We start from the raw sequence: 18,790 nt of genomic DNA, 5'->3' as shown, positions 1-18,790 counted from the left end.
TGCTTACCTCCCCAGTGGGACTCCTGCCTTCACTGTTGACCTGCAGGACTTCCTTAGTATTCCAGCCATCAATCCCCTGCCCGAGCTGTTCCTCACAGGGCTGACGTCCTTCCTTTTGTTATCACCAAATCCGTCCCCTTTCTCTGCATTGTTTGTGCTGTTAGGGGTCTTGTCCTTCCCTGTCTGGGTCTCACAGATACCTTCCTACTTTGTCTTCTGTTTCATTTTTCGTTTTACTTTCCACATTTGGCTCTTGAATCCATCTGGAGTCATTTTGCACATCTTCTCTATTTATTCCCTGCCTTCTCTCTCTTCTTTTTTAAATTTTTTTTTAAGTTTGAAAGTTCTTGGTTAACCAAAGGGCTCAACAGGTAAAATAAAAATATTTAGAAATTACTGATCTACAAAATACCCTCTCTATGAACAGGAAGGAAAGGAGGACTTGATATATTTTTAAGATTCTGCTGTGCTGAATTTCTGACTGTGAGGTTTGCATCACAGCCACGGACATCCTTCCCGGGGCCAGACTGATGATTGACCAGGACTTCCACTAATTGGGACGACCAAGAATGGGAAAGAGCTGCACTGAACTGTAAGGGTCAGGCTTTAGGAGGAAAGAAGTTCTGGCCGTCACATGGCCCTTCTCCTCTGAATAAAGTCTTCATGGTCCCCTCCTGAGGAGGCCAACAGCCTTGTTTAAAGTATAGAGATCTTGCAACAATGTGGGTGGAACTGGAGGGTATTATGCCAAGTGAAATCAGTCAGAGAAAGATAGATATCATATGTTCTCACTCATATGTGGAAGTTGAGAAACTTAACAGAAGACCACGGGGGAAGGGCAAGAAAAGAGATATAGAGTTACAAACAAAGAGGAAGGCAAACCATAAGAGACTTTTAAATGCAGAGAAAAAACTGAGGGTTTATGGGGGTGGGGAGCTGGGGGAGGCAGCGGGGAAAATGGGAGATGGGCATTGAGGAGGGCACTAGTTGGGATGAGCACTGGGGGTTTTATGTAAGGGACGAGTCACGGGAATCTACTCCCAGAGCCAAGAACACACCGTATACACTGTATGTTAGCTAACTTGGCGATAAATTATATTAAAAAAAATTTTTTTAATTATTGGAGTAAAAGAAAATAAAAATAGATCGTAGAGATCTTTCTGGGACCAGTTCAGAGGCATCTGGGCTATGAGCACAACTCGGAAGGCTGTGCTGCTAGTCGGCTGACACTGGCTGTCACTGCAGGGGATGAAAAACGAGGGTGTGTGAGCTACCCTGTCACCTGCTTAGCTGGCTGCCCAGTCAGGTGCTGCCTTGTGCGTGATCCCCTTCCCCCTCGGGGAAGTGGACCCACTCTCTTCCTGACTGATCCCTCCCCTGCCCATCGTCCTGGCCCAAGTGTGAGCACGGCTTGTCCTGCAGACGACAGGAAATCCCAGCCACCAGGCCTCCCTGCCTACAATATGCCCCCTCCAGTCCAGCCCCCACACAGCCAGAAGGGTCTTCTCGAAACACAACTCCAACTGCTCGTCCTGCTGCTACCTTAGTATCCTTCGCTGTTTCCTCAGCACCCACATCAGGGGTTCTCACGCAGGGCTACGCATTAGGATCACATAGGAAAATACTGATAATGCCGCCCCCTCCCCCACCGACTCAGAATCTCAATGATCCTACGCATCATCATTTATCTTAAACTCCCCCCAGGTGAACCTCGTGTGATTCCAGGGCTGCGCGCCTGTCATCTAGATGATCAAGTGCAAATTCCCTAACAGTGTTCAAGTCCAGTAGGGTCAAGTATATGATCGAGTCCATATAGGAGTGTCCAGTCTGTCTCCTGTTCCTGGGCACTTCCAGGCTCTTTTGTAATCTGCCAGGAGCCCTGCCACCCCAGAACTGGCACCCCATGCTGCCTCCTGGGCGTCTCAGGATGATCCTGTGCTCAGTCGGGGGTGGGGGGGCAGGAGGCAAGGACTCAGCACCACGCCTGGCTGGCTTCTGGGTAGCCCCCGATGAGTGACCAGGTTCTGCTTCCCAAACCTTCTTGCGGTCAGCCGCACAATGGCCCCCAAAGATATCCAGGCCCCGATAACCTGGGAACGTTGTCTTACATGGCCAAAGGGAATTTGCAGATATGATTAAGATTCTGAGATGGGCAGATGATCCTGGATCATCTAGGTGGACCCCACCTGCAATCGCAGTGTCCTTTTAAGAGGGACGCAGAGGCAGGTATGACATGGAAGGTGAAGGCCAAGGGACCGCTGTAGCAAGATGCTCCCCTGCTGGCTTTGCAGGTGGATGAAGGGCCCGGGAGCCAAGGGATGCAGCTGAGAAAGGCAAGGCGGCATCTCAGGGGCCTCCGGATAGAGCGTGGCCCTGCCCACAGCTTCACATTAGCCCAGGGAAACTGATCTAGACTTCTGGCCTCCAGAACTGCAGAGAAGACACTTCTCTTGTTTTAAGCCTCCTCACCCCCACTTGTGGTATTTGTTACAGCGGCCCTAAGAGACACATACACGCCTCATCCCTCAATTCTGGGGTTCCATCTTGCTGCCTGCAGCCCCCTCAGGCCCCCTTGAGGCCCACCTCCTCAAACTCATTGGCCAGCCTGCCCCTGTCATCTCTGCCATGGCCTGTTCCTGCTGTGACCGATCAAGCCTAATGCCTTCTAAGAATCCCAGGATGTAATCTCACAGTGGCCCAGTGAGCAGGTCCTGTGATTCCCCTCAATATGCACGTGAGGAACAGAGGCCTGGAGAAACCCAGGAATCCGCCGCAGGCCAGACAGCTTATGGGGAGCAGAGTGGGGACTTCAGCCCAGGCCCTCTGACTATAAAAATCCTGAACCCTCAGCCGCAGTCTCCGTGTTTATCGAGTGCTACAAACAGAACTCCTAAAACGATCACTGTCCTCCCGGGCAGCAACAAAGGACGTATAACGTAACTGGCTCGGCCTCAGTCAGCACTGAAGAGGCACAGCCCTTGGCTGGGACTCTCGCTGGCGGGGAGCCCAGGACCACGCGGTGATGAGACAGGTCTGCCCTGCAGGCTGCACAGAACCTGGACGCGGGGAGAGCTGGATGCAGGATTTCTCTGGTCAGCAAGGGGAACGGGTGTGCTCACCCCAATCACTGGCTTCTCCCCAAGTCACTCTACACAAAATAATGCGCTTAAGGAATTTTATATGAACAGGGCCGTATTTAGAGCCCCTGGAAGCGTCATGTTCAAGGCTGGCTTAGCACTTCTCGCCCTCTGGATGGGAGAGGCCGGGCACGATTTGTGACTCTCTCGGGGACGCTATACAGTGAAGTGGTTAAGGATGCACAACCCGGGAGCTGCTTCAATCCCACTTCCGCTGTTGGTGAGCTGGGCCACCCTGGCTAAGTGACTTAACCTTTCTGTGTACTGGTTTCTCATCTGTGAAATGGGGCCATAATGGCACTCGCCTCATGGAGCGCTTGTGGGATTGAGTGGATTATGACGTGCAAGTGCCTGGAATAGAACCAGGTGCATGGTCATCGCTCAATCAATGTTGGCTATGTTGTCAGTCTTGGTGGGTTTCCCACTGGATTAGTTTCCTGTGCCAGATGCAACAAATTACCAAAAGTTTGGTGGCTTAAAAGAACAGAAATGTGTTCTCTCATAGTTCTGGAGGCCAGAAGCCCCAAATCAGTATCACTGGGCTGAAATCATTTCCTCTGGAGGCTCTCGGGGAGAATCTGCTCCCCGTCTCCCTCAGCTCCGGGAGCCGCTGACGCTCCTTGCTTGTGGTCTCATCACTCCAATCTGCCTCTGTGGTCACGTTTCATACGCTTCTTCTGTGTCAAATCTCCTTCTCAAAGGCACCCCTGGGCCCACCCCAGGATCATCTCCCTGTCTCAAGATCCTTAACTCAGTCACTTCTAGGGAGACAGCTTTTCCATACAGGATAACATTACAGGTTCCAGGGAGTAGGATCTGGTATCTTTGGGGGCTGTTACCCACCACACCTGTGTTTATAGCCCTAGCTCCCTTCTGATTCGCACCAGGGCCGGGCTGGAAACTGCCTGCCGAAACCAGGAGACTTTGGCTTGTGTCCCGAACCTGCCTGTTAACAGCTGAATGACTGAGGACAAACCACAGAGGTGGCCCAGCGCCAGCCTCTCCCCACGGGAGACGGCACTCCATAAGCTATACACGTGGGAGGGGTGAAGGGACAATCCCGTGAGTATCCCCTCCCCCGCTTCTGCTTCCAGGGAACCCAGCCCACAGCAGTGTGGTATCTCGTGTTAGTCATACAGCAAACCTGTGGACTATCACAAATCTGAGACCTGAGGAGGGAGGGGATCTAGGGGATGCGCTGTTACGAGGGCTTGACACAGGGTCACGGTTTTAGGGTTCTTTGTGGCTTGACTACAAGGCGCCTCCACTTTTGTCACCCCCACCACGCGAGCCAGGTCTGTGGCAGGTGAGCGGGAGTTCCCACGGCCGATGCCAGGGTGAGGGGGACGCTCGTTACTGATGGGTGGCCACCCCCAGCAAAGGCAACCCTGCTGCCCAAGGAAGAGGGGAGTCTATCCATCAAGGCTGGAGGCAGCAGTGTGGCAAGGCTATGTCCACAGTTCTTATGCCAGACATACAGCTCAGCGTTTAACCTGGAGTCAAGTCCTCCTTTATATCTGGACCCCAAAGTTTGAACTTGGTATCTAGGGTCTCTCGTGATCGGGGTCAAACCTTCCTGCCCAGCCTTTCTCCAGTAACACCCCTTCTACCATCCCCCGATACCCCCTGCTTCAGCTCCTTAGGACCACTTGGTACCTCAGAACACAGGACTTGTTTCCACGGCTCTGAGCCTCGGCTCCTGCCGTGGACTTTGCCTGGAAGGCCCTTCTCCTCTGCCACCACGGATCTAACTACCACTTACGCTCCAAAGCTGAGCTCGTGCCCCTCCTGTGAGACGTCTCCCCGGGCAGACTCCTGACGTGGGAATGACCGCCCCCCTCGTGAGAGCCGCTGCAAGTTTGTGCACTCTGTGGGCACGGGCTCCGCTCTGCCTGGTGGGACCACCCCCTGGGTCCACATCTGCCTCCTCTCCCACAGCCGACAGCCACCCCAGCTTAGAGCCCCCAGGGGCCGTGCAGGTCTTATCGGTGTGTCCCCACACCCCACCAGTGCTTGGCATTGTTGTAGGTACTCGGCAAGGGTTCGAGGAATGAGTGAGTGAGTGAGTGCATGAATGAGTGAATGAACATGTGCATTTTGAAATCTAAATGGTTTTTGGTGGGTGACCCAGAGGGGCTAGACAGGGTGAGGTTTGAACGTTGGCCCTACTCTTTCGTAACAGTGTGATCATACACACCCAGTGTGTCTTGTGCCCTCGGGTGACACATGTCACCTCCCACTCAGCCATCGTTTGGTCATGGCCAGGCCTTGTGCCATGCGTCTCGATACAACACAGCTTAGCGTCTGGCCTGCAGCCACTGGTCGCCTTGTTCTGGAAAGACACAGACGTCCACACACTCATGGACCCGCCATCTTGGCCAGTACAAGGGGATGATGGGGTCACTCTCCTCCAGGGACCCTGAGAGCCCTGTTTCCAGACGGCTCCAAGTGAAGGTCTGGCGACTGCCTGGCAGAGATGTGGTAATGGTCCTGGCGTGTTCACTGAGGGCTCCCTTCCTTCCCTGTCACCCCTCAATTCCTCCTTCACACAGTCCCTGGTAGCTCACATAGCCCGTCAGCTTTTCACGACCCTGCCGCACTGACCCAGCGGGCTGCTGCAGAGATGGCTCTCCTCCTTGGCTCCCCCAGACCGCCTACCCATGTCCCTTGTGTGGCTGTGGACATTGCCAGGCAAGGTCAAGGTCAGGTGGTCTCTCTGATGTGGGAGCCACACATCTCTCCAGCTCTAGCCCCAAAATGCCAAAGGCAATGATAAGATCTGAGCCCAACACCTCTCAGGGAATGGGTCAGAGACCTGCCTGCTGGGTCCTCCCCAGCCACTGGTCTTTCTGTGAAGCCCCCCCGCCCCAACTCCTTTTTGCCTTGCCCCAAACCCTGAAACCTCAGCCCGTAAGGAATGGTGCCCGCAACTCTCCTGTGACTCCTGTGCCCTTGACACGTCTGAGAGGAGACTGCTGCTCTGGATATTCAAAGACAGACATGCCGACTTGTGTCATTTCTGCTGGGGGGGGGGGGTGCTCAGCTCTGTGGGCGGGTGGCATCCTTCTTGGCCCTGAGTCCTTACCTGGGCCCTGGCCTTATTCCCCTGCTCTGGGCTGGGCTCTGAGTGGCCCTCGGGCTGACTTGCTCTGCGAAATGTGGTGCACGAGATCATACCGGTAGTGTGAACGGATGCATTTTTGATCACGGTGACAGCACGCTCGGGGACTCCTCCTCCGGAGGAGGGGATCCTCTAACCACTGAGAGTCCTGGCTTACTTTGCCCTCAGACGCTCTAGTCCATCACACAGGGTGACCCAGGATGAGCTGTGGCCCCAGAAACCTCTCAGGCTCCCAGGCGCCCAGCTGGAAGCGAGCCAGTTAGAATGAACGTGATCCCCTAAATTAGTGGTCAAGGCTATCAAAAACTGGGTTACGGTGAATGGAGTTTGACACACACCAAAGCCCTGTGGGTAGAGGAAGGGCACGTGGGGGTGACATCCATGGGTGGGACCATGTTCTTCCTCCCATTGGTACGGGACCTTCAAGTGTCCTGAGCCTGCTGAGTCTGATTTTCCTCCTCCAAGGGTGGGCAATGGCCGTCATTATGGAAGGACAGATTTCTGGCTCTTCCCCTCTGGACACGAGGCACTTTGCATTTCCCCTGGGGCGAACCGTGTGACTGAGGCTTTCACTCAAGGGCATCTGCGTGGTGGCAGCCCGTGTCACTGCCGGGCGAGGCCTTAGCGGACAGGTGTGAGACCCGTCACCTGCAGGGGCTGTTGGTGCAGAGGGCAGAAGCCTGAGTCGGGAAGTTCTGGGGCAGGATCTCCAGTCCCCCCCACCCCCGCCGCTCCCCCAGTGAACACCTAGCATGAACAAGACACGGTCCTGGGTGCTTTAAAGCCCCTGAGACTTGGGCACCGTTTCTTTCTGCAGCAAACCCGAACCATCGTGGCCGACATGTGGGGGCAATGAGACCTAGCGTGCCATGGCGTGACTGCGCGCGTGACCTGCTCTGTCGTGGTCGCTGTCCTCTCCTGCACCCCTTCCCTGACAAAAGTCACCCAGCTGAGTAGGCCGAACCAGCAGGTGCTTCAGGAACCCGGCACAAGCCTGGCCCGTACACACTGAGTCCCCGGCAGCGTCTCGAGGGACAGGCAGCACTGTGTCTCTGCTGGGAGAAGCTGTGGACGGGTTATGATTCGCCAGACGAGTGACATGAAATAAAGGTCAGATGGATCCGATCAGCTGGAGACCCCTCTGAGGTGTGTGCCTGCGTGTGCACGTGTGTGCATGTGCACATGTGCATATTTAAACGTAAATTAACTCCTCGGGCCCAGCTCGAGTGCACTTGTAGGAAGGAATCCCCTGCCGTATAACCAAGGGCTCCTTCGTCCCCTTGTCTCACAGGCGAGGACAAGGGACTGGGCTCAAGTCCTGCTCTGTCATTTCCCAGGGGAGGACCTTGGGGAGTGGCCGCATCTCCCCGAGCTCTGGTCCACTGGTCCACACGAGGGAGACACGAAGGCACGACCTCCCGGCACTGACAGGGGTTGACTGGGGCCTGGCACCCAGCAAGTGCTCAGCAAACACCCGTGTTCCAGAAGCTCCTCTGTGCTGTTTGCTCATGAACCGTGGTGGGAAAATGAGGGGTCGTGTTTGGGGTTGGGGGGGCTTTCACCGTCCCCCAACCCCAAACTGCTTGAAAGACAGTGGCCTACTTCCCAGGCACAGAAAGCTTAGGGGTGGGCCAGGTGAAGCCTCTAGAGTTCTCCACTTACATTGCAGGGGTGGTAGGGGGGTCCGTGTCGACAGAGAAGTGGTTTGAAGTTAATTTTCCCCACGATAATGAATATTTTACTGATCCCTGGCTCTGCTGGCTTTGACCCAAACAGGAAAAAGCCATTTCAGGTTCGAAGTCATTGAAAAGACAACTTGTTATGTTCTGGCCGCTCCGAGGACGGGAGGAAATGGGCATGGGGCCCAGGGTGTCTCCCACGTCATGCATGCTTCAGAGGCAGGGTGCCTGTACCTCAGATGCAGTTGGCGATGCTTTAAAAGTCACACGGCGGGTCAGCCTCTCACCCAGACTAGTGAATCGCAGGCAGAGAATGCCCACAAGTAAGAGGCCCCGGGACAGAGGGACCAGGTTGGGTGGTGACTGCAGGACCTCGGGCTGACTGTTGTCTGTTCCCTGAGCCTCAGCCTCTCGGCAGTGAAGTGGATAAGACAGGAAACCCCAGCTCAGGGCTGTAGGAGTGGGCACAGAAGAAGCCGTGTGCAGGGGACCTGTAACCACGGATGCAGGTTTAACCATCATGCGGTGCTGTGGCCAGGCCTGTTGACCTGGGACTCAGTCGAGCTTACAGCAGGGCCTCTGGGATGTGCTGGGCTTGGTGCTAGTCAATTAATAAGCAAAGTATTAACCCCAGGGGAGGGGGTGAGGGTTGAAATGGTCCCTGAGAATGGATGGTGGTTCTTCCTCAGGGACATCTGATGGATTCTCACCTTCACTGATGGTATCACTTCTGTCATGGGCAGCAGGGAGCCCTGGAGGCATTAGAGCAGAGGAGCTGGACCCTCTCTGGCATGCAGCTGGGCCCCTGGTTCTGGGCAGAACACCTGTAAAGTCCTCGTCTTTTGTGCTCCTGCCCCCAGAGAACTCTCTGATCTCATTTCTTGCCTCTGCCATTATCGTTACTCACTCTGTTCCAGCTACACTGGCCTCTTTGCTGTTCCTTACACAGGCCAAGCATGGCCCTGCCTCAGGACCCTTGCACTTGCTGTTTCTCTGCCTACACCTCTCCATTCCTGGGCTGCTTCACTTCACTCAGGTCTCTGCCCAGGTGTCACCTCCCTTGAGGTGTCGCCTCTAAAATACGAGGTGTCACTGTCAGGTGTAAAATAGCACATCTGTTTCTGCTGCTTCCCTTTCTGGCTCCAGGACCAACAAGCACAGGTTTTTGTGTCCACTCTATCCCCATCGCCTGAAACAGTGCCTGGTACAGAGTAGGGACTCAATAAATACGTGCTGAATAAATGAGCGAGTTGACCTACACAGAAAGAACTTGTATCCATTTCCCGAGTTAGCATTTCCCTGTCCGTCACGGTCACCCTTGGGACGGTGACCCCGTCAGCTTGGTTACGATGCCAATGAGGATGTCCGACGCATGGCACGTTGCAGCGTGCACTGTCACTGTTACCCGGACCTCGTCTAGCACCGTGACAAGCACATGCACAAAGGCAGGTCTGGGATTCTACCCTCGGCTTCCCTGCAGACCCTCAGCGACGGGAAGCCCACTCCCTCTGAGGCAGCCCTTGGCATCCTGGGCAGCTCCTGGAAGGTGCAGGAAGGAGAAAGCGAATTAAGGGTTTGAGCCAAGGTGCATTTCTGCCATCCTTAGGCCAAGAGCGTGAGTTTCCCAGTTGTGACAGACCCGGCCTCTGCTCTGTGGATCAGCCCTCAGGGTGCCGAGTCAGAGGGCATCCCATGGGCAAGAGACCCCTCGGCGGTCATACCTGGATGAAGGGGAAGAGGAGCCCCACGGCGAAGTTGGAGAGCCAGTTGACGGTGCCCGCGATGATGAAAGCAGCCGGCCGCTGGGGCTGCTGGAAGAACTCGCCGGTCAGGATGAACGGGATGCCCCCTGTGGTGGCAGAGCAAGGGCTCATGATTAATCACCGCGACAAGGTGACAAGGTCGTGCTGCCGGCCTCCATCTCCATATGGCAGGGCGGCACCCTTTCCGTAAGAGCCGGCCCTGCCTGGGCGAGGGACAGCTTCGGGAATGCGTGCTGGAGTCAGCCCCTAACTCCTCAAAGTGTACGAACCGCCTCTCTGACCTGGCGCATCCCAGTGAGAGGCGACTGATCCTGTTGGCTCTCCCAACGCCTTCTGAATCAAGCTGTAACCCGCCACAAAATGACTACAATAGATGCCAACTTGATTTCCAAGGCAAGTGACATTCACTGGCATATTGTGTCAGGCAGGTCCTGGCTCCCATATTCCCTGGGAGAGAAACCTGAAGCCCAGAGAGCTTACTTGACTTACTCAAGGTCACCCAGCTCCAGTGTAGCAGGGCCAGAACTGAGGCTTGGGACTCGACCTCCACAGGTCGGCACTGCCCCCGCTGATCCTTGCCTGACGGGGCGGAAACCCTCACTCAACCGGCAAGCCATTCGTCTTCCTGATCTCCCCTGTGACTGGATGGGTGGTGGGTCCCGGTCCCAGAGTCGCCCTGGCAGCGGGACGTCACTCAGCAGAAATATCACTGGCATTGACGGAGGACAGTTGTTTATCTTGAGGACTATAATGTGCAGTTGCATGATGTTTGTCACCCCTCACCTCCTGGATGCCCGGAGCTCCCCACAGGGGCTTGCACCCATTTCCAAATGTCCTCGGGGTGCCACACGTAGCTGAGAATCCCCAAGGTCTGCACCGTACTCTCCCTGAACTCAGCGAGATCCAGGATTGGGCCCTGTGCCCAGACCCAGGACCTGGGGCTCAGCATGGCCACTGGGGTCCTGTTTGCACCACCCCCCAAATGCAATCCCCACTGTGCCAATCAGATCTACATGCCGGCGTCGTACAGACAAGGGTAGTGGAAGGGGAATGCCAGACTCTAGGAAGACACTTAAGGGTTCCATGGTTGTTGACCGTGCTGGGGCTGGTCCTACAGTGGTGGACGACAGGAGCAATGTCCTGCCCCCTTGGGATTCATTCCCTCTTGTGGAAGGGGGGAGAAATGACTTGTCTATGAAAAAGAAGTGAACGAATGAATATGTAATTACAACATGCGCTAAGTATGGAGGGAACACACTCAGCCCTGGAGGGAGCCGGTGTTCGTAGCGGTCAAGGAGGGCTCTCTGGGAGGCGATGGGTCAGATGTGACTTGAAGGAGGAGACACAGCTTGCTAAGATTTGGGGAAGACTGCCAGGCAGAGGGACGGGAGGGTGAAAGGGATTGGGTCAAGGTCTAGAGCAGAGGCCACTCTGTTGAGCGAGGGGAGAGGGGAATGGTATTAAGCGGGAAAGGGAAGCAGGACCAATTAAGCAGCCTCTTGTAGATCAAGGAGGGGGTCTGCTACTGAAGAAAAACAATGTGGGGTTTTGAGTAGGGGCTGATGTGATCCGTCTGCATTTTGTAGAGACCACAGCTGTTTAGAGAGGGGACCGGAGGGTGGAGTGGTAGCTGCGGGAGGCTGCTGGCCAGGGCAGGAGGAGGCCATGGTTGCCTAGAGGGCTTGCATGGTGCCAGTGGGGATGGAAGGAAGGGGCAGAATTCAGAGACTCCACCCCATGGAGGCAAAGCTTTCACTGTGAGCGTTACAAACAACATATACTGATCAAGTTCAACCAAGAAGCCCAAGGCCACAGGGGTCACAGGACGACTCAAGCCTGTCCCTTCAGAGTGTTCACTGTTATCACCCCTCTATTCTGCCAGCAAGCCTTGGCCTCCAGCACATCAAAATGACTCAGAATGGACCAGCCCCTCATCCCCCATTAGACTATGAGCCCTCCAGGGCAGACAGTGTCCCCATCTGCCTGGCATCTCGGGCAGAGAGTAGATATGGGATCGATATTCACGTACTTGTATTAGACACTCAAAATTTGATTTTGAAAAGATCTGATATATTGTTTACTACAAAGAAAGGAGACTTTCCATATCTTAAAGGTATCTATCAAAATGTGCAAGAACAACCGTGACGCATTGAAACGTGCGAAAACCAGCCTTTAGGTCTCAGCAAGCACGATGTTGCCTTGTCGAGAGTCTGTCGCACACCCGGTTGTTCCCGCAGCTACCACCACTGGGAGCCGTGCGGCACACCCTCGGGGGTCAGTTCACAGCTACTGTGAAGCCTGGACAGGGCTGAAGGCTGGTGTGCCACCTGCCCTGACTTCCCTAGGTGTGGTCTGGAAGCACCTGTCGGTAGCTCCATCAACATTCCTCATCCTGGTACATCAGCTTACGGTGGAGCAGAGAATGTTGATACACCTGCCTCCCCGCATGTCTCTGTGTCTCTTCAGGGCTCGGCCACGACTTGTTTGCTGGTGGTGGCCCTCGCTCCTGGCACAGCACTTAGGATACGGATACTAGGGACTCAGTAAACGTCTGCAGGACCCACAAGGAACGAGCAAGACACTGTGAGGTTCACAGCACATCTACGTTGGGTCTCCTCTCTCCTCCCTTCAGGCCACCTCTGAGGGCAAATACAAGAAACAATAAGAATTCTGTACAGCCTGTTTTGCTGATTGGTGTTCATTTCCATGATGCCCCTTGAACCTAACAACCAGGTGGTAAAGCACAGCGGGCTAGGGCTTGGCCTCTGGTGTCAGTAAGAACAGGTTTAAATGCAGCTCTACCGAATCTCTTTAGAATTAAGGCTTCTCACCTGCACAGTGATGACAGTAGGAACTTACCACGCAGGTATTTGTGAGGATTAAATGACTAGTAAGCACTTAGTATTAAGTAGGGCACATGAGAGGCATTCGGTAAGTGTTAGCTTTTTCTTATTATTATAGAAAGAATAATTTCCCTTCATTTTGTCCTGAGCTAGCTGAAGTTCAGAAAACGGGAGTGACATGCCCAAGGACTCTTAGCCAAGAGTGATGATGACAAAACGAAGATGCTGGTGGTGACGATTATAAAAAGGACAATGGTGCTGCTGCGACTGCTGATGGGGGTGACAGTAAGTGGCACATATTGTAAAAAGCACTTGACATACGTTATTGCATTTAATTGCCACTAGTATGTGGTAGTTGTTACTACTGTTTTTCCCACTTCATGTGTAAAGAAACAGAGGCGTAAGAAAGTTAACCGATTCCCTCAAATCATACCGCCAGTGGGACTCGAACTCAAGGCTGGGTAACTGCCAGTTTGAGTCTTAATGACTCCATTGTGACGCAAGCAGGACGAAAGACGTTTACAATTTTTAAAATATGGGAAAGGAACTTAAGAGTACTCATGGTTTTATCTGAGTGCCCTACCAACTTCTGGAATTCACTTTTCTCTTTTGTCTGAAGGCAATGTTAGCCTGGTTTCCTGAGAGCCTCTCACTGTTTCTTTAAATCCAAAGTAAAATGAGAAAGAATGGGGTGTGTGGTATGCAAACAGAGTGGATTTCTGGGAGGTCCTTTATTTTTCGGTTGTTTTTCAAAATGAAAATTGTGTTGTTCTATTTTTCTGATTATCATGAGTAATATGCACCCATTTTTAACAATTAAAGAAAGCATACAGTGTAGAAAAGCATGAAAGGAAACAAAAGTCATCCCTAGACCTTCCATCCAGAGATGATATCCACTTGTGTTCTGGTACTTGGCACGGACATTGAATGTTGCTATAGAGAAGCCTAGAGCTAGTCCAATACTTATCCTTTAGGCAACTGGCTTTCTCCTGAAGAAATCCTTTCTTATGCTTCAAGTTATTAACTGAACTGTTTACTAACTGTGATGTGTCTGGGGTTGGTCTCCCCATAACAGTCTTTCTTAGAACACAGCGACTCCGTCTCAACTACAGATCCACTCTTCATTTACTTCCTATCTTAGATTTGAAAGCCTCTTCTGTTCTACCTGTTGGACTCTCTACTCCACAGACAGTGGTTATCTGTATGTTGGATTAATTTTCTCCCTCTTCCATGTCTGTTGTCTCCTGAATGACTTTATTATCTTGTGTCTAAACAGATTCTGCGTGCTTCAGGCAATCTCTCCCTTCTTTCTCTTCTTCATCTCTTCTCTTTTCTTCCTTCTTCTGGTCCCATGTTGGTGCATTCCCTGTGCCACTGCCTTTTGTCTTGCCATGGTAGAATGAGTTGTTCCATCCAGATTGCCATCCACCCTGATCAACACCTTTTCTGATCTTCTTCCACGATGTCTTTTCTTTCAAATCACAATTGGGGGTGTGAGTACTGTCTTTTAGTAACTTTTCCATACATGGAGGCCAACATTAGGGCTGGGGAGCAGAGCAAACTTGGAGCATCTGGGCTCTGCTCTGGCCTCTGAGATTTTGAGTGACACGCACCAGAATCCATTCCAGGAGGTCAGGGGTACACCCAGCTTTTGTGGGCTTCAACTGGTCTCCTCAAATTAGAATAGTCTTGGAAAATGAGAAGTCTTTTGGGGAGGACTGCTGCGGGGGAAAGTATCTTCCCCAGGACTGCTGACTCATCTCCTCACTCTAGTTCCCCCACCAATCAGGGATGTTAGTGAGAGTTCTTAGGGGGTATTGAATCCCCTTCCCTGGTCAGTGCTGTTTCGGAAGGGTGGAGACAGGATGTCCTATGCTAGAATATCCTTCCCTGGTTGCCAATTTTCACAGCCTATGGTATGTTTCCTTCTTGGCTTGCTGCTGGCCATATTTTTTTTTTCCGTATCAAAGTTAAGGTTTGTTTGGTTGTTTTTTTTTTTTTTAACAACTTTTTTAAAGCTCATTTTGTTAGGTATTTGTGGGAGGAAGATCTGTCAGAAGGCTGTACATGACCACATTTACCTAAAATCCCTTGGTAACTCGTTTTGTAAAGTTAAGGTATTGGTGTTTCTTGTGGTAGGTGTGCGGTTGGCACTCATTTTAAAATAACGTGCTTCAGAATTAAAGGGCAGTTGGAAACAATCCCTTCTGGCACAGGATTTTGACAAGGGGGTGCCTTCTTCCAAAATCTCTGGTCGGGGCCCTTTACTTTGTGGATCTTGTTGTTTACAAAAAGATTTTAGATGCCATATCTCACTGGATCTTTCTTCACAAGCCAACTATGAGTTGTGAATTATCGCCGCAGATTAGGAAACTGAGGCTCTAGAAGACGAAGGGCTAATGTTACTGGTCCCACTTGTAAATGAAAGATGTGGAGACTGCTTTTAGGTAACAGGCTTGAGCAATGGCCCCCAATGACCCCCTGGGCTGAATGCAAACAGGTGCATTAAGTGACCCACCCTGAACCAGCCATGAGCCCCAACTGACCATCGGGCTACTTGTAACCGGGCACAGTTACCGAAAAAGGAAAATTCCATATGTTCTATACCTCCTCACTCCCTCCAATACTATAGCCCCTCGTCACCCCTCATGCCAGGCAGTTTCTCCTTTGCTGTCCTGCTCGCTGCCCCCCTTGCAGTGACTGTATTCGAGAAACTTCTATGTCCTTTGTTCTGCTTTGGGTGAATGTTTTCACTTCCTCCTGCTGCCGGCCTCCACCTGATTGGGCCACTCCAATCACCCCCGATTGCACCCACAAAAGAGGATGCAAAGTTGGATTTTCAGACTCAAAATCCTGCCTTCTTTTGACTGCACCTCTCGGCTCAAAAGGATAAAAGATGACAGTGGGTTCATGCTGCTGTTTCCACTCTGTATCCAGCGTGCCTCGCACGGAGTTCTCTTCGCGTCACAGGACCCATACCTACTGCCTAGGAGTATGGTGCAGCTTAAACTTCGCAAATCGTGTTTATGTCTCTTGGCCGACATTCCTTGTTATCTTATTTGGTTCCTACTTGTTATTTTATTTGGCTACGTTATTCTGGATTTGCCAGAAGCAGACCCTGACATGGGTTTTGTGTGTGAGTTGTTTCTAGAAAATGCCGGTAAGGGTGTGGGTAACTGAAGGAAGTGTATAGAGGGTGTGTTATCAGCAAGTCACCTCTGTGGGCCACCAGAACTTAATCCAGTTGGGGCCTCTCGGGAAACCGTGTGGAAAACACATCTCGGAATGAAGACAGCAACGGTCCCTACCTCTTGGCATTGTTTTGAGGACCAAATGGAACGTGCTTAGCAATGTGTGCCTGCAGTATTCCAGAAGACTGCTCTATCATCTCTGCTTGTGGCTTTCCCCCACGCGGCCGTTAGTCCCTTCCCCCTCCTCTTCTATTTTCTAGCTCTTACCAGGCACCTGGGTAAAATGTCAAATTTTATTTCATTTTTGTATAAAAGAAATAAAGGGCAACCGTCCAAACTATTCTATAATTCATATTATTACATTCTTTGAATGGAGCCACTATCATCAACTTGAAAAGCCCTATAATAAGGGCTTTTAAATCTCCTTAATAGTCTCCACAGGTGTGCCCCATGCCACTTAATCCTTTAAACACATTTTCTCCTTAAGGAGGAGTTTTAAAAATACCTTTAAAGTTTTTTTAACTTAAGGGGCGCCTGGGTGGCTCAGTCGGCTAAGCATCCAACTTCGGCTCAGGTCACGATCTCACGGTTCGTGAGTTTGAGCCCCGCATCAGGCCCTCTGCTGTCAGCATGGAGCCTGCTTCGGATCCTGTGTGCCCCCCTCTCTCTTCCCCTCCCCCGCTTGTGCTCTCTGACTCTCTCAAAATAAACAAACTTTAAGAACAAAAATTTTTTTAATTTAATATAATTTTGAAAATTCTTCACGGATATTTTGCTGTGCTTATTTCGTTAGACTTTATCTTTTGTGTCTGCTCATCTGTCCATTTTCATCCAACATTTACATTCTAAGTCCTGTGCTGGGCATTTTTAGGATCTACTAATCTATGTGATGAGTCCACATAACTACGTTAGGACGGGGGTATTCTAATACCCATTTGAAAGATGAGGAAATCGAGAAACAGAGCAGCAAAACGGCTTGCTGAAGGCCACACAAGCTGTCACCAAGAGCTTCTGATTCCGATAAAAGATCCTCCCCCCTGCCCATTCTCTAGGAGACACTGGAGAGAGGGCAAAGGCACTATTTCCCAAACAGCTTTGTTTTGTGACAAAAATCAGGCCATCAGCCATCAGCACACCTGCAGCTTGCAGGGAGCCGGGACCAGCATGCACTTGGTGCAGGAAGGGGGGCAGCGCGAGGGGGGGCTGTCTGCTCGGGAAGCCCCTCGCCTTGAAGGGTGCCTGTTCCGCCAAACGGGGAGAAGGCAGGTCTGTCCCCTCAGAGGGGGTGTCCACCTCTTCAGGCATGTGCTTCCCAGGTAGGGAAGGACGGGCCATGTGGCAGGTGCAGCCCAGGAATCCCCAGCAGAGGCTCGTCCCATCCTGACTCTCAGTGGGCACTTCTGGCTCCGCGGCCAATAAGGCTTTGGTCCTACTGCAAGCCTCGGTGTCCCCACCTGTAATCTGGGCACTTGATGAGCTCTTCAGAATCTCAGTAAAGCCACCTGTGGCACGTGCTTGGCACACGGTCCGTTATCACCTTGATGAGGCAGCCACCCTGGTGGCCAGGGGCACTGGCTTTGGAGTCAGAAAAACAGCTTCACTTACAGCCTGTGTGACCACAGACAAGTCGTATCGATGGCTCTCAATTTTCTCATCTATAAAATGAGGACAGTTCCTACCTCTTAGCATTGTTTGGGGGGGCAAATGAGAGTGCTTCAGCACTGTGTGCAACACGTTGCAAAGGCTGCCCTGTAACAACTGGTACAGATACCCTTCTTCCCACGACGCAATCACTTAAACGCTTGTTGAGTATCGACCACGTGCCAGGCACGGTGCTCAGACATCGGTGGTGAGCAAGGAGCAGGCTCAGCTTCTCCCAGGGCTTCTAGCATCTGGGAACCCACTGAGACAAAACAGCCAGACCGACCACAAGATTAACTTTCTCCTGGCCCCCATCTCTCCTGGGCAATTACAGCAATGGCGAGAGTTAATGGATCAAGAACTTCCTGCGTGCCAGGTTCTTGAAAAGTCTGCCCTCTGCAGGATGGAGGCATCGCTAAGATCCCTTAGAAGGGATCCCTTAGAAGGAAGACAGCATCAGACATTGTTGGTCTTGGATAAAGAAGAATTACAAGTAGGGGCGCCTGGGTGGCTCAGTCGGTTGAGCGTCTGACTTTGGCTCAGGTCATGACCTTGCGATCTGTGAGTTCGAGCCCCGTGTCGGGCTTTGTGCTGATGGCTTGGAGCCTGGAGCCTGCTTCGGAGTCTGTGTCTCCCTCTCTCTCTGCCCCTCCCCCACTCACACTCTGTCTCTCCTTCAAAAATAAACATTAAGAAAATTTTTGAAAAAAAAAAAAGAAGAATTACAAGTCATCAGGAGTCATTGCTCTGAACCAAAGGAGCAAAAGCCATTCCTTTTGTATCCAGAGATGCTGCAAAGTCAGGCTTCCTCTGTCCAGCCCCATCCCTGCCTTCCATGTGGGGAGACTGAGGCCGGAGACGGGAAGCGAGACTCCCTGTCTCAGACTTTCCAACTATCTGTTTGCTGTGTGCACGTCCTTCGTGGCAATTTCTAGCTCCTGCCATGCTCAGATTGTGCCCACTGCTGGAAATGCCCCCGGCAGTGGAGGGACTTCGGGGCACCCAGGATATATGGGCAATTTACTCAGCACAGGCTTGGCCCTCAGTATGGGATATGTAAGCAATGGCACCTGTCTTGCCTCCCTCCCAGCCTAACTACCTGCCCAGGCAGGTAACCAGCAAAGGTCCTGACCAAGGCTGTGGTCTCGCCCACATGAAGCATGTCTTCTAAAGAAATTAAAGGGAGGCTGCTCTAGGAGGGGGAAGGAGACTCGAGTGTGTGTCTAGTTACAGAGAAGGAGGAGGTCCCTTTGCCACCACCCGTGCCTTCCATGGATGGTATCCTTCGTGATCTTTTGACTTCTTTATGCTTTTGCTTACCATGCTCTTCGGGGGTAGGCTGCGTGTTTCTTTTGCTCACTGGTGCTTTCCCCATAGCAAATTGTATCCCTTAATAGATGTTTGCTGAATGGGTG

The 18,790-nt window shown here is 52.2% G+C and overlaps 1 protein-coding gene across 2 annotated transcripts in view; it reads right to left on the bottom strand.

The window, feature by feature from the left end:
• SLC2A9 (solute carrier family 2 member 9) overlaps nucleotides 1-18,790 on the bottom strand; it is a 255,656-nt gene that overhangs the window by 10,920 nt on the left and 225,946 nt on the right. Inside the window, exons 12-13 of one of the 2 annotated variants that reach the window (XM_047855182.1) lie at nucleotides 9,659-9,786; nucleotides 9,226-9,476 (exon numbers count right to left, since the gene is read on the bottom strand). In XM_047855182.1, the coding sequence (XP_047711138.1) occupies nucleotides 9,354-9,476; nucleotides 9,659-9,786 (251 nt within the window). In that variant the 3' untranslated portion in view covers nucleotides 9,226-9,353. Of the gene's footprint in view, nucleotides 1-9,225; nucleotides 9,477-9,658; nucleotides 9,787-18,790 lie in introns of those variants that run through there. The other variant, XM_047855181.1, reaches the window with a different exon arrangement.

This window comes from Prionailurus viverrinus, chromosome B1 (assembly GCF_022837055.1).
Source record: "Prionailurus viverrinus isolate Anna chromosome B1, UM_Priviv_1.0, whole genome shotgun sequence".
Taxonomy (NCBI): domain Eukaryota; kingdom Metazoa; phylum Chordata; class Mammalia; order Carnivora; family Felidae; genus Prionailurus; species Prionailurus viverrinus.
Note: the sequence above shows the minus strand (reverse complement) of the source record. Positions and strands in the feature narration are given on the sequence as shown.